At 41.9% G+C, this 23,342-nt stretch overlaps 1 protein-coding gene across 1 annotated transcript in view; it reads left to right on the top strand.

The window, feature by feature from the left end:
* The window catches only part of PRICKLE2 (prickle planar cell polarity protein 2), a 362,756-nt gene that overhangs the window by 305,266 nt on the left and 34,148 nt on the right, over window positions 1-23,342 (top strand). The window contains exon 8 of the mRNA XM_042447451.1: window positions 8,814-9,674. Within this exon, the coding sequence (XP_042303385.1) occupies window positions 8,814-9,674 (861 nt within the window). The remainder of the gene's footprint in view (window positions 1-8,813; window positions 9,675-23,342) is intronic.

The following is a 23,342-nucleotide window of genomic DNA, read 5'->3' as shown; positions in this document are numbered from 1 at the left end:
GAGATGGGGGCATTTAGAGATGAAGGGCTTATGGAGAAAATCTTAGTGATTGGATAGGATCCTGTGGCAAGGGTGGGGATCCTCAGTTTCTGGACTTGAATGTGACCCTCCTGGGTTTCCCTAGATGGTCATCCCCCATCCCCAGGATAGCAACATTTAGTCATTTGCCAGCCTTTGTAAGGCATAGATGTGTTTGTGTGCCTTCAAGTCAACTGTAGATCAGTTATGATCCCATGAATTTCATAGGATTTTCTTAGGCAATAAATACTCAGAGGTGGTTTTGCCAGTCCCTTCCTTGAATTAAAGCCTATAGCACCTGGTATTCACTGGTGGTCTCCGAGGGCTGACCCTGTTTAGCTTCCAAGATCAGACAGGATCTCATTCCTTTAGGATATTTAGGCTCTATGTGGTAGGTACTGGCAGGAAAATCTTTAAAACTTGCTGATATTTTTGGTTCCACTCTTTTGTTTTTGGCCCTGCCCAACATTGGAATATGACCCCTGAAATCTCAGAAATTGAACTTGGCCCTTAGACAGAAAGCAATTCCCACAAGAACAATGCTGTTAAGACAAATGAAGTGACTGGCTCAAGGTTCAGTGAATTTTAAGGCTTAATAGACATGTAAAAATGAGGCAGATGCCACACTGTAAAATTAATGTAGTTTGATACTGCTTTCAATCCCAAGACTCCATCCTGTGGAATCCTGGGATTTGTACTTTGTTGTGGCACCAGAGCTCTGTGATAGCAAGAGTAATACAGTTGGCCCTTCTTATACACGGATTCATGCATCCACTGTTTCAAAATGTTCAAAAAAAGTATAAATTTCAAATATAAAACCATTGTCCATTTTTTATAAGGGACATCATTTTGCTATGTCATTATATTTAATGGGATTTGAGCATCCATGGATTGTGTTATCCATGGGGGATCTTGGAACCAAACCCCAGTGTAAAACAAGGGTCCACTGTATCTCACAAAACTACAAATTCAAGAATTCTGTAGCACTGAGCCATGGCAGCTAATGTGGTTTCAAACTGCATTAATTCTACAGGATGGCAGCAGCCTGAGTCTCTCACATCTATATTTCAGTTTTTTTAAGCACTAAGCCACTTCTGCAGACAAAGTGCACTAAACACTGCACCTCCTTGTGAAGTTGTGGTTGCAGGAAAGTTTCTTTTTAGTCACACAAGCTCTCTCCATGACTACAGGAATGCGGACATGTGATCAGTAATGCTATGTTCTATAAAGATGCTCTTAATCCCAGCATACTTTGCTGCATGTACCTGTTACTATGGTAACAACAGTTACCTCCTCCACTGTATCCTTCCCTGAACTCAAGTGCAAAAAAAAAAAAAAAAAAGCATGAGGATTAAAGTTATAATTAATGCTCTTTGACAATGCATGCAGATCTGCTATAATAGTATCTCTGGTCTCTGAACTTGCTTCTTGTCTGTGGGAAAATCAGGTCCCACTAAACATAATAAGCGGACGGCCTTGGTCATTGTTAGAAGAGTGTGGAAAAGATTCTGCAGTTCTTCGTTCTCCAGCCATTTCTTCCATTCATCCCACCTATCTAATTGGAGAGCATTTCATTTGCGGAAGTGACTCATTTGGAATTTAAGCTTCACAGTTCCTAGCAACTTCAAGCATCCATGAACTGCAGTGCACTTAAGTTGATACACAAATTAATATGCAAGAGCCTGAATAGTCTTCTTTGAGTCTGTTTCCAATATGCATATTTTCCCCATGAAATTTATGGTATCATTTGTGGTGATGTGCATGAAAATTTCAGGGTTTTTTCAGTGCCTTCCACAAATGGATTTGTGCTTGTGTAGAAACCTCATTCAGAATGTTCTAGAGCTGTAGTTCCCAAACTCTGGTCTTCCAGGTGTTTTGGACTTCATCTCCCCAAATTCCTGACTGCTAGCCAAACTTATTGGGGCTTCTGGGAGTTGAAGTCCAAAACATCTGGAGGACCAAAGTTTGGGAATCACTGTTCTAGAACATTCTAGAATATTGTCCTGGAATGTTCTGGGAAACCTTACCCCTCCTCTCACCATGCATGCTCTTTTTAATAGCCATTTCATCAAGAAAAATTGCCCTTTACGCAGGGCTTCAATCCCTCCTACACCATTCACTTTTATGGACTCTGCATTTATTATTTATTAAAATAGTTATACCTCACTGGTTTACAGTAGCATCCAAACATGTTAAGCAGGTTAAAAAACAGCAAGGTAATTTAAATAAGCTAAAACATATTAAACAATATAAACAAACTTCCTAGTTTACTCCCAATAACTATTACTCAACTGGTTTCATCTTTGCTGTCTACTCTCCCTCGAACTACTACTAAGGCGACTGATTGTACTCCATCTGCTCCACGTCAATCCATCCCAGCCAATATGTAGCTACAAATGGATTCTTCTAAAGATGAGTATGGTTTTGCTTCATCATCCTCTTCTTCACCTTCACCTCTAACTTCTTCACTAAATGCTGAGGTTGTGAATTCCGCTCCATCTTCTCCTCCTAGAAATCTAAGGCCTTATGCTGAACTCATCTGATGAATGGTTAAGTCTCTGGGACTTAACTGCTCCCTGTCCCTCTATTCCAGAGGGTGGGCGTCTGGACACTTCAGCTAACTCATTAAACAATCTTGTGTGAAATCAGCTTCTCTACTACCTACCTCACACCATCTGGAACACCAGCTTACAAACATGCAAGTTAGTGTACCAGCAGTTTTTTGGGATAAGATGTTGGCAATCATCCGATATCTGTCCAGTAATCAGAAGAATAAGATTACCCTGTTCTAGCAAGAAGCCCATCATCTTGCTGAACGACAGATGAAATCAGCTAGGCATGCTGCTGATTCTGCAGCAAAAGTTATGTTAGATGCAATTGCTTTAAATAGATATACTTGGCTCTGCTCAGCTGCTGTTTCAGAAAATACAAGACTCATAGAAGACCTCCCATTTGATAGCGAGAGTATGTTTAACTCAAAGACTTACGAAGCCATAAATCAATTTGTTAAAAGTCACTGCACAGAAAAAGGATGTGCGTCATTGTTCAACAACAACAGAAACAATACCAATCTTACTGGGGAAGTTCAAGTTCAAAATAATTTTTGTGGGGTTTTCAGACTATGTGGCTGTGTTCTGGAAGAGTTTATTCCTGACATTTTGCCAGCATCTGTGGCTGGCATGGGAGTGAGTGGGGTATACAGATCAATACAGAGAATAACATGTAAATCAACTTTCTCTCAACCAAGAGTCACACTGTACTCACTTCCATGCCTGCATTTCTCTAAAGATGCCAGCCACAGATGCTGGTCAAATGTCAGGAATGAACTCTTCTAAAACATGGCCACATAGCCCAAAAACACCACAAAAAACTATGGATGAAAGCATTCGACTTCACATGTTCATAATATTTCCAATGCTCCAAGTTGCTTTCTAGGCCCTGTTGTGCAGTTTCTCTGGTCTGTGGAACACTGCAAAAGTGACAGTGCCATTCATCCTAATATCTTTCGTTTGGCCCTCACAAATGGTAATCTGGTTCAACAGAGCTTCTTTTCCATGATTCTACCACACAACCTTCTACACAACCTTGCTGTTCAAATGAATACAAAATTTATTTTGGAATGGATGAAATAGGTACCTTTCATACAAACACTTCTTGACATGGGAGAGTCTTCTTTCCACTGGACAGAGGTCTTACTCTCAAATTAGTTCTACTACATTTCTCTACCTACCACAGTTCTACTTTCCAATTCTCACAGCCACTACAACTGCAGTGACCTACTTCTTCCAGCTGAGGTTTTGGCAACTACAGGCATGTTTCCTCAGACATTTCATTCCTCAATTAGATGATCAGAGAAGGATTGTCATGTCCACAGTTCCCTCCTGTGGTGGAGACATCTGCCCAACCTTATTTTAGGAATGCAATTCCAACTTGCTGGCCCATCCTGTTCCCTCAAGACAGGCACATCTCTTTCTGGCTGGAAAGCCCACTGGAGAGACATGCCAGTGCAAGGTTGCAATCCTACAACCCCAAAGTGGCAATCCTACACATCAACGCCCTTTAACATCTGACTGTTATCACGGCTTTTCAGGCTTTACAACTTCATCTTTCAAAGATGCTCATACAGGTTACATTGGACAAAGCCACAACTGTTTTGTATATAAACAAACAGGATGAGGCCCGTTCTGTTCTGCTTCTAGATATTGCCATACATCTCTGCAAGAAGTGGCATCCACCCTACTGCAATGCATCTGCAAGAAAATATCATCGCAGTCACTTCACTGCTTTTCTTCACAAATAGTCAGTTTCTAGTTGAGCCTTCCATCTCATCACAGACATGTGGGGAATGCCAACAATAGACCTTTTTGCCACTCATGCCAATGCAAAATATCCCTATATTGTTTTAGGGTGAGCGTGGGCAGGAGCTGGCTTTATGGTGCCTTCATGCAGTAGTGGAGGCAAGGGTTTTACTTGCTTTTTCCTCCCTTTATACTTCTTTAGAAAGTCATTGTAAAGCTTCAGAGGGACAGATCTGATGCAATCTTGGTGGCACCATTCTGACCCTGCCAGCTATGGTTCACCACTCTATTTCAACTGTTGAAAGGTTGGTACCCGTGCCTCCCTGTTCTTCTGGACTTCCTGCACTCTCAGGTCAGCCTGCTCCAACCAGACATCAAAGCTCTCCACCTAATAGCATAGAAGATTTATTACTCCGGTCCCCACACTTAGGGGCAGTACTTCAAGCTTCCAGAAAATCTTCAACAATTAAATCTTATTATATATTAACAGTTCAAGTTCATCTTGTTTGTTCCCATGCTGTGTGCATTAGTGTAGAGACATCTAAGAATATGGGTCTTTCCTTCTAGCTGCCTATTTAAAGTTTTTTTTCTCCTACTACTCTTGTACTATCTGTCCATTTCTCGCTATAACATTTGGGCTATTATCTCCAGCACTTGATGAATCTGTGCTGTCAATAATACTGTCTCGCTGCCCTACACAACTCAGTTTAAAGACTTGCTCTAGGGACCCATTCATTTTACTTTTTAGCAGTCCATAGTATCACTAGAGTTGTCTTCCAGCACCATATTTCAAACGATTAGATTCTCTTCCTGTCAGCTTTCTCAAACACACATAGAAATCAGAAATACTATGGCCTGGATTATTCTGACTTTTATATTTAATTATATGTCTTGACATACAGTTGGCCCTCCTTATCCACATAATTTTTATACATGGATTCAAGCATCCACGGCTTGAAAATATTTTTTAAAAGTATAAATTCCAAGTATCAAACCTTGATTTCCCCATTTTATATAAGGGACACCATTTTGCTATGCCATTGTATTTAATAAGACTTAAGCATCCATGGATTTTGTTATTCATGGGGTTCCTGGAACCAAACCCCAGCAGATAACAAGGGCCCACTGTATGTCATTCAATGTTATTCAATATCATATTATCAAATACCATATGGAGCATTACACTGGCTTTAAGTCACCACGAAGATTCCTCTCCTTAGTGTCTTATAGGGAAGTAGATGAGCAATGGTGACAGTGGAAAAGTAACTTGATGTTGCCACAGCCTGGGCCTAGTGATGTGATTTAAAATCCCAAAAGATGTTAAAAGTCTATAAAAACTTAATGGTCCTATAATATATTATCATACTTATTTCAAAATGAGCTTTTCCAGCTGCAGCCAGTGAAAATGTCCGTTAAGAGTTCTTAAATGTGCAGTAAAGTCAAACTGCATCTGTTTTCCACTCAGAGTTTTAACGCCAAGAGACTTAGAGGAAAAAGCTGAAAGCCCAAGAAGAGCAGCTGTCATGTAATTTTTTGCTTAAAATTTTACTCTGAAATCTCTTACAAAAATCAGAAAAATAGGAGCAAAATAGAGACTCACAATGCAAGAATATAGAAAGGGCATTGCGGGGGGGGGGGGGGGGGCCAGTTGCTAAAGCAAAAAATGAATCTCACACTCTCTTGTACGGTGACATCACACTGGTTGACATTCTCTTAGTTCCTTACACACATGTAAACTCTTTTTGGAATGTGGTTCAGACTATGTACTTGCCCTTGCTCTCTATCCAAAAGCCTCCTATTGCCCAGCAGCTGTCAAGCCCTGAGAAGTACTGCTGCTGTTCCTTTTTTATCAAAAGAGGAGGGAGGTGCTTTAGATAATGAAGATCCAGCTGCTCTGAGCTCCTGGGAGAAAGAAAAGACAGGTGCTTTCCATTTGAGAGCATATCCTCACTGCTCCTTGCCAAGCTGAGACAGGCTGCTTCTCTATTCGCCTCAGCCTAGTGAGCACTAGGGTTTGACTTTACTGAGCAGTGAGATGATGCAGAACTGCACATATGGAGCTATGGACAAATGTAGGATCTCAGCTGTTGTGTGTGCCTAATCCCAGTAGGCATTGTGCTGAGATAGCAAATAACTTCTCCAGTAGTTAATATTTTGAATAGGTGCTCAGATACTAACAATGATATGGATGAACTATGGCTTCAGGAGAGTTTTTCTTGTGGATTACAACTCACAGAATCCATCAGCCAGCATAGCCACTCTTTTGGCTTTTCTGCAGAAAAGTTTAACAAAGAGTGAGCAGCAAAAAAGAGGTCCAGCCGTACCAGTTGCACAGTTTGTACCAACATAAGTATGCCCTAGACCCAGATCTCAGAAAAGTTACTAGAATCCCCCAGAGAGTACTTCAGCTATATCTAGACCAACAATCACATCAAGTGTCAGGTGTGGAGCTGGGGGGCCACATATAGGAGGAAAAGGGGGGGAACTCAGCCTTGCTGCGTTGCAGTGGAAGAAATACATAGTCTCACACCCATGCCAGCAATCTTCAGGGTTGCTGAAAAGAGGGGAGATTTAAACTAATTCCACTTCCACCAGCCTCCCCAACTGGGACTACTGCTTCTACAGATGATTCAGGGGCATATTACCTGGGAATTATGGGGGTTGTATTCCAATAGATCTGGAGAGTAGCAGGCTGGGAAAGTTTGTCCATATTTCTTATTCCTATTCTGAAAAAAGGTTTTGGATATGCTTTTTAAAAAAAAACACAGCCTTTTGATTAAGAAAAGGTATTTCTACAAGGGCTATTGAAGGAGACTGTAGATGTTCTGATCTTAACTTCCCTTGTTTTATTGAAAAATTAACTGAAAAATTGAAAAATTAATTCCTCTAGGCTAAATGTGGTGTCAGTGATCTGTGTTATTTTCACTGGCAGCTGCTTTGACCTGTGATGGGTAAGCTTTGGAATCCTTTGGCTGAGAACAGGTTTCTTTTTTTCATTGTTAAGACCACAATGAGCTTAATTCTTTTGGTAATCCCCAGAGAGTTAAGCACAAGATCAAGACACACTTCTTTCTGTCTGTCTTTCTTTCTTTCTTTTCTCCATTCATTCTGCTAGTTTATGACAGAAAATTGATGACAAAGCTAGCAAGCTGGTTCTGTTTTCCTTCTTATTGAACAGGTGGTCAGGATAGAGAGAACAGGATTGTTACTGTTTTTTTTTTTTTTTAGGGGGGAGGTCTGGAACATAACAGAAAACTGATTAGATATGTCTAGGGAGGAGCTCATTTTTTTCAGATTTAGTATGTTGCAACAGAGGAATGGGCAAATTAGACTACCAAAATGGACTAGAATTTACACTGATGAAAATGTTAATGGCCTCTGACAAATGGAGGGCCATACTTGCCCTTTTAGAAGAAAAGATAAATTAGCTGAAGTTGCCTACATTATTTTACAGGTTATTTTTTCTCTCTCGCTGCAATAATAATGACTAATGACCTATTTAAAAGAAGAAGAACAAGCAAATGCAGAGTCTAAAAATAATGTGTAATACCTGGTTTTGTGTTGGATGGTATATTTTTATAATCTGTGGTGCTGGCATGATCATTTTCCTTTCCATACTCTCTGCATGTAGTCCACCACAAAGCCTTCACCTCCAATTATCAGAATTTCATTTCCCTGAAACTCTGCTATATTTTATACACACTACAAATGGAGCCAGAAGCAAAATGCTGCAATATGGAGCACACTGTTTCAAGATTCTAGCCAGACAGCTGTCTCCATTTCTAGGATACCAGTCTATTTCCTTTCCCTCACCTCTGTTATCAGTTTCCCCTTCCCAACAATTATTTGGTATTACAGCTACTGAGGGAAACACATTCTGAGATAGTGCCAGTTTGTCAAGAAAAGGATTAATAGGGTCACACTGCACAGTCATTAATACTAATGGCTGCAGGGATTTATAGTGAGATATTTAAAATTCTGTGCCAGTAACCTCTAATACCTCACCAAATACAAATCCCAGGATTCCATAGGATGCAGCCAAAATGGTATGGCATGGCAGGGGATTGGACTGGATGGCCCTCAGGATCTCTTCCACCTCTATGATTTTATGAAACTGTTATAAGTTTCATATATGATACATCCCCTTTTAGACTGCTGTGAAAGTGCCTGTATAAAGGCTAAAATAGATGTAACGGTGAAAAGTGTGTTTGACATCTGTGTGCTTGATTTACTGAATAGTAGGGAATGGATTTAATCTTTCACCACCACCACATTTGCAGTCTTTCCCTAGATCCCTCCTCCAACAGTTGCTGTGCTCCCAAATTAGGACTGTTTCCATGTTACTGTCTTATAACCAAACACATAGCTAATGAATGTGGTCACCAGAACCAGTCAGATGCTTAATGTCATATCTAGTTTGGCTCTAAATGTCTTAAGCTTCATTCAGACAACGAGGATCATGTCATACTTAACAGTATTTCTCCCTTTTATTCATAGGAATTGATCAGGGTCAGATGACCTACGATGGCCAACACTGGCATGCAACTGAGACCTGCTTTTGTTGTGCTCAGTGCAAGAAATCACTCCTTGGGCGGCCATTCCTGCCCAAGCAAGGGCAGATCTTCTGTTCTAGAGCATGCAGTATGGGTGATGACCCAAATGGCTCCGATTCATCTGACTCTGCTTTCCAAAGTGCGAGAGCCAAAGAATCCCGACGTAGTGCCAAGATTGGCAAGAACAGGAACAAAGGAGAGGAGAACTCTGTCAGCCAGAGCAGCCAACTGCAGGTGACCTCCAGCAGGCTCTCTGCAGATGTGGACCCACTCTCCTTGCAGATGGACTTGCTGAGCTTATCCAGCCAAACTCCAAGCCTAAACAGGGACCAAATATGGAGGAGCAGAGATGAGCTCTACCACTACAACAAAATGGAACCAAGCCAATCACAAAGCCCCTTGCAGATGCTCAGCCAGTGTAATATTAGAACTTCTTACAATGCAGGGCAAACTCCAAGTGCTCAACAGGAACTATGGGGTAAACATTTCAGTAACCCAAAAAGAAGTTCCTCCTTGGCCATGAAAGGACATGGTGGTAGTTTCATCCAAGAGTGCCGAGAAGATTATTATTCAGGAAGGCTACCATCGCAGGAGAGCTACAGTGACATGTCCAACCAGAGCTTCACTGACACCAGAGGGAGTTACAAGGTCTCCAAGTATGACCAAGAGGAAGACAGCGGTATGTCTGCACAGCATTGTCGAACCAGGCATCCAATCAATGCCTTGAAGTTCACTGAGGAATTGACACCCACAGAGCAAACTCCACGGGGTTCAATGGAGTCCCTTGCTCTTTCCAATGCCACAGGTAGGTGTTGTTTCAAAATGGGGTTTTGTCATAATGTGGGTTTGTGGGAACGAATAGGAAATTTATGTTGTCACTACTTACCTAGTACTTTCTCTTGCTGTCTTTTATTGTCCTTCATCCATAGTCTTTACATGGGGCAGTCCTCACATGGCCAAGAAAGGATGTGTCCTCTGCCTACACTGAGATCCTTCAATACCATCCTAAGTGACAACAGAGTAAAACCTAAGACAAAATATATGCCTGTGACTCTGGTGGCAAACACACTGCAAAAATAATCCAGGTTGACACTACTTCAACTGCCATGGCTCATTACAATTGAATTCTGGGAATTGTAGTTTTGTGAAGTATTTAGCCTTCTCTGTCAGAGAGCTCTGATGCCACAACTAACTACAATACCCAGAATTCCATAACATAGAGCCAGGGCTGCTGATGCAGCCTCTAACATTGTCACCTTCATTGTCCTGTATAATGTTGAACATCTTTGCCTCATAAAGAAGCCAGTGAAGCTTCGAAAGCTTGCATGATGTATGTTATGCTTTAGAGATGGCCCAGTCAAAGTATTTCTGCTTTGTGGATCTTGGAATTTGTTGTATCCATACTTGGAAAGAGGTTAGAATGCAGATTCAGCAACAGAATGCAGATTCAGACTCAAGAAACTAAAGAGGAGGAGACAAAGGCCAGGTTCCAACAAAGTCATGGCTTTGATGGAACTGTTTCCATCTGCAGAACCTACCCCCTCTCTCCTCCACATCTTGTGCATACACCTCAGATACCATCATTGGAAAGCTGGAAAACATTTTTCAGGTTATGTAAAGGTCTATGAGTGAGAGTTGAGGGGGAAAAAGTACTATCATGCTGGTGATGCCAGCTAGTGCAGTGTTGGTTATAGGCCAGTAGTGGCAAGGAATGACTATAAGTCAATGTACTTAAACAGGAATCGAAGAGTAAGTTGTTCTATCAAAAGCGTAAAGACAGAGGTTGTTCCTCATGAGTTCAGTTCTCTTTTTTGCATACAGGAGATTTGCATTGCTGTTTTCGAAATCAAAAAGACACTTTTAAATGGCAATTCCTTTCAAATGGATGCACATTTTAAAATTTCATAGCAATAATAAACCCATTTCCATCCATTAAGGGGAAAAGAACACAACCCCTAGTTTTTGTCATACTAGTTCTGAGGCAGTGAAATTGCATTTTGTAAAACATTTAAAGCTAGAGGTGGTCAAATATTTGTTTTAAATTGTCATTTTGGAAAATGGGAGATAAATGTTATGCCCTTTAAGCTAGGATGGGTGGTGTTAATCTCTTGAAATAGCGCTTTTAAGCAAGGGAAGCTGGGAATGGGGTTGACTTGAAAGGGTAAATGAAAGTTGGGGGCAAGGGGAAGACAGCTACCTTTTCCTGTTAGATTGGCTTATCTTGGTCTTATGACATGGCTGGTCCAAGACCTTTCAATGCTTGGGACAAATGGCACTACTCACTATCCAAGTCAAAATGCCTCATACCCCAAACCAGGCAATTTATTTTGGCACATGACGCAGAAGATAAATACTGTACTATAGTTACATTTTCTGACCATGGCAGGAAAAATTCAATAATAAATGAAATAATAATTTGCTGCCTTTTCATGGCATTTAAAAAACACTGCTTGAAGCAGTCTGTCCTGTGAGGTTCTGGTGCTCTTCTTTTCTGTCCTAAATTAGCTGGCAATGAGTGGCCATCTTCTGCTGAAGTGTTTGAGGACTGCAGCAATGCAGCCATGACTGTCAACAAAAGAATAATGTTTAGAAATTTTTGTAGGGATCTTGTAACACCTTTGTGAATAACTGAAAGAAAGAAGTTGGCAGCATGAGCTTTTGTAGACTTCAGTCTACTTCCTCAGATGAAGACATATATATTTCATTGGTATGTGAGAATGTCAATTCAGATTCCTTTGTGGATTTTCAATTTGAATTGACATTCTCACATACCAATGGCATATATATGTCAGTTCCTGGGTTCCACTCCACTAAATACATCTGAGGAAGTAGACTGAGGTCTACAAAAGCTCATGCTGCCAACTTCTTTCTTTCAGTCAGTCTCAAAGGCACTACAAGATCTCTCCACATACTGATTCTACAGACTAACACAGCTATACCTTTGAATTCTACCACTATAGAAATGTTTGGTGTAACTCAACAACTATTATGGCAAATTCAACAGCTTTTTTTTACTGGGATCTTGCCCTTCCCTTGCAAAAAACAAAAAAAGTTCATTCCTGCTAGTGAATGGATCTCACTGTCAGATATAGGTTGAGTATCCCTTATATATATTTGCCAGTGCATAATGAGATATCTTGGCGATGGGACCCATGTATAAACACAAAATTAATTTATGTTTCATATACAGCTTCTACACATAGTATGAAGGTAATTTCATACAATATTTTAAACAATTTTGTGCATGAAACTAAGTTTGTGTACTCTAAACCATCAGAAAACAAAGGTTGTCACGATCTCAGCCACCCATGAAAAGGTTTTTGATTGGAACATTTTGGATTTTCGGAAAAGGGATATTCAACCTGTAGTAATTTTACCCATAATATCCTCATATAAAGGTCAGCAAACAGTGTGCCCAGTTTTGCTGTCCTGAATACTCTATTATGATTTTTTTTCAACATCCCGCAAGGGCTGAAGATAACATTAGGATCAGAGGACAGTAGAAGCCATTTTTTGATCTTGACTTCCTAAAACAGAAATGTTTTCTTTTATACCAAGATGACTGATATTTTTTTTCAGGACAGTTGTCATATCTAGCAGTTGCAAAGCTTGGACTCATACTGATCAAGTGTGGGAAAGATTTGTTTACATAATATGTCTTCTCTGCAAAGCAAGAGGCCACTGACTAGTTTATGAAAAAGCTGGTCTCATGTAGTGTTCCATTCTTAGCCACAGGGAAGCCACATTTGTTTCTGCATTGATTTCTAAATGTATTTGTTTCTTTATTAGCCAATCAAGCTCTTGAAGTCATAAAAGAAAAGCGGGGCACCATAAACTATTGTAATTCCAATATATTTTGAGCAACCAGCTGCTCACAGTTGTATAGCGCAAATGGTGAAGACACACTTATGTAAATATCAAAGGCCAAACTGACTTACTAACCAAATACAAAATGAATCTATTATTTGATTAGTAATTCTGCTGGGGAAATGTATGCCTAGTTGATTTAGGGCCAGAATATACTATCATGTTTATGATGGCCAGATGTTACAAGTCTGTATGACATGGTGGCTAGAATCATGAACTGCTTGTTTGTGGAACTCACCAGGGAGCCTTGAGCAAATTGGTATCTGTCTCCTACTTAGTTGTGATTTCTTACAATGTATATGTTAGTTTGAGCTTATTAGAAGTGTTGCATGTAGGCTTCATAAATATATTTCTGGCAGATACATCATTGGAGAAAGCTGAGAGGGGTGCATCCTGGTGATTGAGGGATCAATCCTTCAATCATTCTTTGCCAGATGCTCAACAAATCCTTAACAAAACAAAACAAAGCAAAACAAACAAAAAAAGAAATAAGTTTTCTAAGAATGTTGTGTTAGAATGAATAGTGAATCCAATAAGAAAAACAGCTTTTCCAGTCCTGAAGTCATTTTGCAAACAAGGGCAGGAAAGGGGATGCCAGTTGAATATGCAATCAGATGGAATGTGGGTTGCTGTGCATTGGTGAAAAGCATAAATTAAGAACCTATGAAGAGTTCTGCAGAATCAGACCAATGGTGAAACTAATTTGTAGTGGAATGGACAGAGGCATCCTGAATAGAAATTCAGTCCTTTACAAGATAAGAAAGGGATCTTTCCTCCCTACCTACTCTAACAGAACTTTATTATAACCACAGAGTTTCACTCTGCAGGTGGAGGTAGAGCATATTTGTATGGTCAACTAATCCTTGCAGTTAGGAAATTAGCATGTCAAGAAGGAAGCTCAGTGAGAGAATAGCTCCTTGATATACAGTTTTCTAGATGCAGAAGGGGAAGGTAGAAACAGTTTTATATTGCCTGCTGTTTGTGTAGATTAGCTCTGCACTTTTTGTGTAGACTAACTCATCTTCTGAGCACCAGTCATCTCATCACATGAAGGCACAATGTTATGTCTCATTTCAGAGAGCCCCAGTACTTGTGGGCTAACTATGACAATGCCAGTGGGGCAGATTCCGGAGTTTCTCTCCCTTTGATATGTCTCTGAACAAGAATTTTTTTATATATAGCATGGCTTTTGAATTATTTCAAAACAATTCTTAAAGCATTTTTCATCCTCTCACTTCAAGAAGGTCAGGAATCAATACCAGCTGTATACAAAGGAGTAGATTTTCAGTTCTGAGAGACTACAAAATCCTCATAACCAAAGGCAGTTGGATATTTTTTAAGTGCTTTAAAAACACACATGCACACACACACACCAAAAAAACAACAACATTGGCTATACTTGTCCATATATCTCGCTTTGATGTTTTGAAATCTCTTAAACAAATTCTTAAAATTACAGTGAGCCCTTGGTATCTGCTGTGGTTTGGTTCCAGGATCCCCCATGGCTGCCAAAATTCATGGATACCCAAATCCCATTATATACAATGGTGTAGTAAAATGGTATTCCTTACATAAAATGGCAACATCAAGGTTTGTATCTTGGATTTATTTATTTATTAATATTCTCAAACCATGTATCTATAGAGCAAAATCCATGTATATGGAGGACTGACTGTATTTTATTGTTTTAAACTGTTTAAATTATTTTAATGCTATTTAGTAAAGCACACTGATATCTTTTGATTTAGGGCACACTAGAATAATAATAATACTCCTACATTTCTGAGGCCTGTTACAAACTGCCAAAATAAAGCTGCTTCGGGTCTCTTTGGAGGTATGCTATTTAAATGATGCATGGGTCCTAAGAGTCCAGAGGTCGCGCCAAAGTAACACTCCATTCCTAAGCACTGGAGTGCAGCTTTGGTGCAGCTTTTGGATTCTTAGGATGCGTGCATCATTTAAACAGCATACCACCAAAGAGACCCGAAGCAGCTTTATTTTGGCAGTCTGTAACAGGCCTGAGAATAACAAATTTGTTCAGATGAATTGCTCCCAAAATAATAATAATGAGGAGGAGAGGGTGAGGATGAAGATGAGGATGATTTATAATCAATAATAATCTTTATTTAGATTAACCAGACTCTTGAATCAGATAAAAGATAGCTAGATTGTGAAGTAAAAGGCTTTCATGATTGGCATCCATAGTTTTTTGTGGGTTTTTCGAGCTATAACCTGTCAATAACCTGTCCTCTCATTTTTTACAGTATCATGTACATTAACAATAGTAATAATAATAAATATGATGGGCTCTTGGTATTTGGAGTTTGGTTCAAGCCCCCCCCTCCGTGGATAGCAAAATCTGTGGATGCTGAAGTCCCATTGTATACAGTGGCATAGTAAAATAGTCTCCTTTATTTATTTATTTTAAAATGACGAACTCAAGGTTTGCTTTTTGGATTTTTTTTTTAATATCATTAAGCTATGGATTGTGGCATCTGGATGCAGAATCTCTGGATAAGGACGGCTGGCTGTAATAACAGTGAGATGTCTCCAACAGTGGTCACATTACTCACCAAAAATGTTGCCAATCTGGTGACTTTCACACCAAAATGGATACTTTTCAGAGCCTTTGGTGTGATTTTGGTGATTGGTTTTAATGTTAATTTTGAGAGTTGAAATAAGTATTTGGTGAGATGTGGGGGGGATTTGGTGAGTTTTGGCCAAACGTTTGGGGAATTATCTTCGAGGCTTGTTGGCAACACTGATACCCACTCCACTACCATTGCAGTGCAGAAGAGGGTGATAATGCTGATGATTCTCCCTGCTTTACTCCCAATCTGCTCTGGAGGATATCCCAGAACAAATTTAGGAAGAGGGATTGCAAGGAGAGGCAACTGCTGAAAGTTCTTTCCTCCTCATTCTGCTTCTTTCACTGTGGGTGGCTATAGTGGATATATCCTAGCAATAGGAACAACAATAAGTCCATGTACTGCTACTAGTACTTGCACAAATCAAATTTGTACAAGTAGTTATTAAAGTAGCTATTAAATAATTTCTCTGATATCAGTTGTTCATTATTTGAATGATGTGTGTTTGTCATCTTGAATGCTATTTTTAGGGGAAGTGTGGGATAATAATCATAATGGCCTATATGTACAAATATGCTGCATGTCCTATATGTTCCTATTAGCAATTCACACAGCACTTCTTGCCTGCTCACAAACAATCCCAGCCTGCCCTCCTGCATGCAGTGGCTGATCACAAATATAGCTGGCAGCCATTTCCTTGGTGATACAAACATACATTGGATAATGGAGTCCACCAGTGAACTCCAGAAGAAAATCTGCATGTGTTTTCTTGACTATAGCAACAGATTTGACTGCATAGATCATGAAAAGCCATGGCTTGTGCTTAGGGAAATGGGAGTGCCACAATGTCCGATTGTAGTGATGCATAACCTGCACTTGGGACAAGACAACCATCAGAACATAATACAGAGAAAGAGAATAATTTCCAATAAGCAAAGGCAAGTCTGCATATAATCAATCTATTTATTCTATCTATATACAGAAAATATCATACATAGAGTGGGCTTGAGGCCCATACTCAGAGGCATGAGAAATGGAGATAGATGGAAGGAACATTAACAACCTAAGATATTCAGATGACACAATACTACTAGCAAAAACAAAGATAGGAAGCAATTGCTGAAGAAGGCCAAGGAGGAAAGTGCCAAGGTTGGATTAATGTTGATCATAAAAAAAACCCAAAAATAATCACTACAGAAGATCTATAAGAATTCATCCTAGGTAACAAGAAAATGAAAGTGCAGCGCACCCTCCCCTTACACAGGGATCCCTCCACGTAAGGGGAAATCACCGTATGCTGAAGCCCCGTAGGAACTAATGGGACTCATGCCCATGGTGCGCGGCAGTGTGCGTGCCATTAGTTCTTCCAGAGCATGCGACAGGCTCTTCCAGTGCGGCTATCAGCATATGCTGAAAGCTGTGTATGGCGGCCACATAAAACACGGGCATGCTGTAGTCAAAGAGTTCCCATAGCCTGGTTCATATATTCAGAATAGAGACTGCAGTCAAGAAATCAGAAGACAACTAAGGAGATTATCGCAGCATAAAAAACACACATCTTATCTCGACAGGATACAGTCACATTTGGGATACAAGCAGGTTTTATTGCACTCAGAAATGCTGCTGCTGCTAGGCAACTGCAACCCACATGCAGCCCAGGTCCCAGCTGTGCTTAGCCAACTGATTTTCAAAGACTGTAGCTTCCTGTGTTTGAAAATTCGCTGGGTTGCATGCGGGTTGCAGTCATCCAGCAACAGCGTTGCTTGCAATCCAAAATGTGACTGTATCCCATCAGGGATAAAACACTTTTTTTGTAATGTTATAATCTCCTAGGAAGGGAAGCTAGAAAAGAAATGAACAATGTCATAAAATGTGAAGACATAACTAAATGCTAAAGGGAGGATCATCCAAGGCATTGTATTCCCCATCACCATGTATGGATGCAAGAGCTGGACAGCAAAAAAGGGTTTAAAAAGAAAATCAATGCATCTGAGATGTAGTGCTGGAGATGAGTGCTGCCATGGACAACCAAGAACACATGCAAATGGATCCTAGAACAAATGAAGCCTGAACTGTCTCTGGAAGACAGATTAAGGCTTTCATATTTTGGCCACATAATGAGCAAAAATGAATCATTAAAAAAGACAATGATGCTAGGAAAGGTGAAAGGCAGCAAAAAGAGAGAAAGACTGCATGTTACGTGGATAGACTCAATCGGGGGGATATGGGTCTGAGCCTAAAGGCCCAGAGCTGAGAGGATGAAGCTAGGGGGTCTTGGAGATATCTCATCAGCATGGTCACCATAAAATGAGGTTGACTGGAGGGCAGCTAACAACAATAAACAAAGCAGCAACACTCTTTTTCGATTCCAGCAATCAGTGCTAGAATCATGCATCATCTCCACATTCCAGCATTTTCTTTTCTCTGTTAGAATACAGGCTAGGCAAGGTAAGACAATAACCAACACACAGAAAAAGCAGATGTGTGCTCTGAAGGGCTATAGTGGCAAGGCTGGCTAACATCTCTATTGGAGACAAAGGGAAACATTCTCTACGAGAGCCTCAAAAAACCTTCATGGGATGTCAATCCATTTGGAAGGCATGAATGCATTGTGTCCTCTGATGTCTTCTCAACTAATAGCCCTTATCAGACGAGTGTGGAACTGGGGGTCTTCTGCACTGGGCGGTTCGAATTCACGTTATTTCGCACAATACCATCATACCTGCATTCGAATGGCCCAATCCGCACTCACGAGAATGCGCGAGCTGCCGAACTGAATGCGTACTGGCTCCTCTTTTTGGAGCGTGTTGGCCAGTGCACTGATAAGGGGATTGGCGATATCCTGGATTGGGGCTCTGTTCGATCTCAGTGCGAATGGGTCTGGTGTGACTACCCAGTCCTGAATTCCATCACAAGACCCCCAGATTCCAATTTTTACTTCCGGTGGTTCCAGCAGCCTCCTCCTCCTCCTCCCGGCTTGAGAGGCATCCCTGGCTGCATCCCAGGCAGGGAAGAGGCGCGGGGGGCCGCTGGAATCGCGGTTCCAGCAGCCTCCTCCTCCTCCCGGCTTGGGAGCCAGCCTAGGCTGCCTCTCAAGCCGGGAGGAGGAGGAGGAGGCCGTTGGAAAGGCGGCGATTGCCGCGATTCTAGCGGCCCCGCGCCTATTCCCTGCCTGGGATGCAGCCCGGGCTGGATCCCAAGCCGGGAGGAGGAGGAGGAACTCTTAATCAAAGCATCCCCATTTACTTTGATGGCCATCCAGCCTCTTTGACAGCCGCTGGAACTGCTCCTCCCCCCCCCCCCCCCCCCAAAATACACACACACACACACTCACACACACACGTAGAACCGGGCATTGCTAATTTGTTGCAAGGGAACGTCATGGTAACATTAAAACCAAGCAGGAATGTAGAGAAGAAACAGAGAGGAATGTAGAGAGGGCATGTTGTATCGCGATTGTTAATGTTCATGAGCTGGCTCTCCAGCTGTTTACCGGGCTGTCATGACGTGACCTCCCCTTTCACCCCGGAAGCGTTTAAGGTCGCAACCCATGCAGGGCACCACTGAGCATGTGCGAGGGGGCCGATACGAATCGGCCAATCCTCATGTTGAGCACCGGTGTGACAAAACATTCTGCACTGAATGCACTTCGCGCGAATGCGTATTGGCCAATTTGAATCATGCCAATGCGGAGGGACTCCCAGGTATGATGGTATTGTGCGAAATAACGTGAATTCGAACCGCCCAGTGCAGAAGACCCCCAGTTCCACACTCATCTGATAAGGGCCCTTGTAAAACCCCTGAAATGAATGGGATGTGTCAGCCACTAGTAACAGAAGTGGATTTCACTCTTCATGTCCTGAGTGTGTGTGAAGGAGAAACTATTGCAAGATGGTAATGAAATGAACTAAAAACCAAACATTCAGCCTGCTTATATGCAGTCTTCTATGTCATGATTTCAAGGGATTTCTATGACCATTCTAGCTGTCAAACTATGCCAGAAGGGAATTAAAACAATTAGTTTGGTTGGAATAAACATTATACAAAACTAGGGATGGAGGAATCTGTGAACTGTTTTCAAGAAGGAAAGGCAAGAGCAAAGCAAATGAAGCCATGTGTGGCATCAGAGGGAGAATGGTTGAGAAAAATCATGCTATGTGTCTTGTGAAAAATCACAAGACACGTAACAGCAAGAGTTTCTGAACAATATATATATATATATACACACATACATACACATACATACACATACATACATACACATACATACACATACATACATACATACATACACCATTGGATGCCTTTTCAAAGAAAGCAGAATCCAAATTGCATTGCTAAACTCTGTAAAATGCAATTAAAGTTCTTGATGGATTTTCTGAAGTGACCAACAGCCTGGAACACATTATCCTTTCCTGTTCATTTTAACGTTCACTGAATCTGAATAGACCATGGAGCAGCCTTTGCAGAACAGAGTGCAGTTAAACAGTTGTAGCTGTGCAGAAATGGAACATGGGTCACAAAAAAATAGGCTTTGGGGTACAATTTCACTGTGTCCTCAGACAAATTAAATTCCCCTTTAGCCTGTGCTATCAGAAAACCAAACTAACCAATTATAACTACAGTAAGAGCAGTGGCTTTCAAACTTTTTACCCATATGACCCCTTTATGTATACATCTGGGTATTTCCCACCCCGCACCCCCACTTGACATAGTGTAAGAATAAACATATTTTGTTTGTTTAGTGTGTGTGTTTTTGTTCACACATGTATATTCATGCCTATTCATATTTTAACATATTATATTTTAACATCTTATAAGAAAATAGCTGCCCTCCACCCTCAAACAGAGGCTTCAAATGTCTTCCTTGCCTTTCTCTTCTCCTCCAGGACAGAAAAAGGTTAGGAAGTGGAGGAGAAGAAGGGTTCAGGGACTCCAAGTTTCATGCCTTCTTGAAGTAACTTTCCAAAAAAACTTTGACTAACTGTCAGTGATGAGAGCCTATAAGACAGTGGCTCCTGTTTCATGGAGTTCCTTTCCCAAAGAGTTCTCCATCTTGTTGGCCTTTGAGAGAAACCTTGAAGACTTAAAAAACAAAAAAACCTTAGAGCCTGTGCAGACTGGCCATTAAGGTGGAGTTGGGGTGTGGCATCCACATGTGTGGTGTGATGCCGTACCGCATGTGTGGTGTGACGTCACATCACATAGCACACGGCATCACAATGCTCCTCTGGTGCTGCGTCTAGATGATGCAGCACCAAAGGAATGCTGTAAAGTAGTACAGTTATAGCATTGACAGCTACGGTGTCCTTTCCAGGGCTTTTTGTGGGTCCTTTTTGCGCCACAGAAAGGCCAGATTGGGGACTTGGCATGTGGATGCTGCAGCACCAATATGGCAAAGACGCAGGCCCCTATGTCTCCAAAAATGAGACTGACACTATTTTGAAGTTCTTTTTCCTATTCCTTATTTTTCATTTTTTTTTCTTTTTATAAAAACACAGAAAATGACGACTTCTTTCATTTACTATAAAAAGAACTATATATGGTTGCATATTCAGCTAGTGAGAATTTGCACAGGCATGAGTCACAAATAGCATGCAGTGTCCTGCAGATTACATTTGGTCAATTTTATCCCTTTTATGATAAGTTAATGTGGTGAATACAGCATTTTTCATGTCATTTTCTCCGTTCCAGCAGGGGGGATGGGTCCCTTACTAGTTCCAAGCTGGAGCCTTGCACATTCTGATTACAAAATCCAGTTTGCAAACAGGTCTCTAGCATAAGCTGGTTTGCCTTTTTAGGATTATATTGGGCCTTTTACTCTGTTATTTTTCAACTAAAACTATTAACATGATTTTTTTCCCTGTGTGCTCAAGTGGTTAAGACACTAACTCTGTTGATTGCAAGATCAGCAGGTTGGCAGTTAGAGGCCCAGGTGTTGCATGATGGGGTGAGCTCCCATCACTAGTCCCAGCGTCTGCCAACCTAGCAGTTCAAAAGCATGCAGATGCAAGTAGATGAATAGGAACCACTCCAGTAAGGTAAAGTGAAAATAAACAGCGTTCTATGCAATCATGCTGGCCACTTGATCACAGAGTAGTAGTCTCTGACAACACAGGCTATTTGACTTAGTAACAGAGAAGAACACCACCCCTTATGGTCGGACACAACTTGGCAACCTTGTCAATGGGGAATACCTTTATTTGTTATTATTTATTTATAGTCTTTATACCATGCTCTTCAGCCAAAAGGCTATCAGAGTGGCTTACATTTTTTAAAATTAGATATTTCCCAGCCCTCAGGCTTACAATCTAAAAAGACAAGACATAAAAGGAGAAGGGAATGGCAGTGGGGAAGGGGATAAAGTCCAGCAGATCTTCTCTCCCTCTGAGGCCTGGACCACAGTAGATGGACTGGAGGGAGTAGGGATGCCATAACCCGGTGGCCCCCGTGACAAACCCGCTTTTGTGGGGGCCGTCATGGTCACGGTCCGGTTTGGCCCCCTGCCCCCGGCTTGGGGCCCACGCGGCGCCAACCCACCTTCCCCTGCCTCCCCGCGTGGCTGCGCCACCCACCTCCTCCTCCTCCTCCTCCGTTGGGAAGCAAAGGAGGAGGCAGTGCGTGGGGGGGAGGGTGGCAGGGAGGTGGGGAGGGGGCGCGGGTGTGCACAGGATGCGCACCTCCTTCTCCTCCTCCTCCGTTCCAAGCCTCCCTTCCTTTCTCCCTCCTTCCTCCTCCTCTGCCTCCCAGCCCAGGCCCAAGCGGAGGAGGAGGCAGAGCTGCCTGCCTGGCTTGGTGCTCCCTGCGCGCGCGCGTGCACCAAGGCAGCAGCCACTGGCAGGCAGCCACCCACCGCCTCCTCCGCCTGGCGCGCCTCCGCGCTGGGCACTTCCTTGGGCCTGGGAGGCGGAGGCAGAGGAGGAGGCTGAGGAGGAGGTGGCTGGCTGGCTGCCTGCCTCCTGCCTTGGCGCGCAGGTGGGGGGGAGCGCGCCAAGGCAGCCACCCACCTCCTCCTCCACTTGGGCCTGGGCTGGGAGGCAGAGGAGGAGGAAGGAGGGAGGAAGGAAGGGAGGAGGAGGAAGGAGGGAGGAAAGAAGGAGGAAAGGGGAGGAAGGGAGGAAGGGGGAGGAAGGAAGGAGGGAGGAAGGACAAGGAGGAAGAAGAGGAGGAGGAGGAAGAGGATAGTGATGATGATGAAATGAGCCAGCTTCTGAGGCACAACCAATGTAAGTTACTCTCATTTTTACAAACTCATGCACAGTGAAAAAAACCAAAGTCCCTTGACCAAGTTCACACTTCTGAGAAGTACAGTTGAATCCGAGGGCAAACCCACTTCTTGTTAAATCACCTTGACATATTCAGTGTGAAACCCAAAGAGTTTGGTTATGGAATAAGCCTCTGAAATATGCAAGAGATTGCCATGTTAAGGAAAGCCATGTTCAATGCCCAAATGTGCTGTTTGGAATGGGGGGGGGGGTGGCCAGAAAGGGAAAGTCCATTTCTGTCATTTGTCTAGGAATAATGCCCAAATGTCCTCCATTTTGATCATGCCTAAGAAACATGTATTTATATTAACATTTTTTAAAAAACATCAAATTTTTTCGTGTGTCCTCCATTTTTTAAAAAAGTGCCCTCCATTTGAAAATTTTGTCCTACAGTTGTCCTACATTTGTCCCAGTATGGAGGTCCAGACTTATGGCAACCCTAGGAGGGAGGGTCTTTTTCTTTTCAGGCAAGGCCTGGAGTTGACCTGCCCATCTCTCCCTCTTAATGATACCTTTAAGATATTGGGAAACTCTCTGAGAATCTGTGTTTAAAAGTTGGATATAAAGTTCAGTACACAAATATACGTTTCAGCCTTAGCACTGGCCTGTTGCAGATGGATTTTAGATTATTTTGGTTTCCTTCCAACCTTCAGACAATTCATTATGAAGCACTTGCTTGGCTCATGGCACTGCAAGGATTGACATTAAACTCTTTTCTTTTTTTCTTTTCACGGCTGCTTGGCCCTGATTTTT

The sequence above is a fragment of the Sceloporus undulatus genome, chromosome 2 (assembly GCF_019175285.1).
Source record: "Sceloporus undulatus isolate JIND9_A2432 ecotype Alabama chromosome 2, SceUnd_v1.1, whole genome shotgun sequence".
Lineage (NCBI taxonomy): Eukaryota > Metazoa > Chordata > Lepidosauria > Squamata > Phrynosomatidae > Sceloporus > Sceloporus undulatus.
This window is presented reverse-complemented; position numbering and strand designations above follow the sequence as displayed.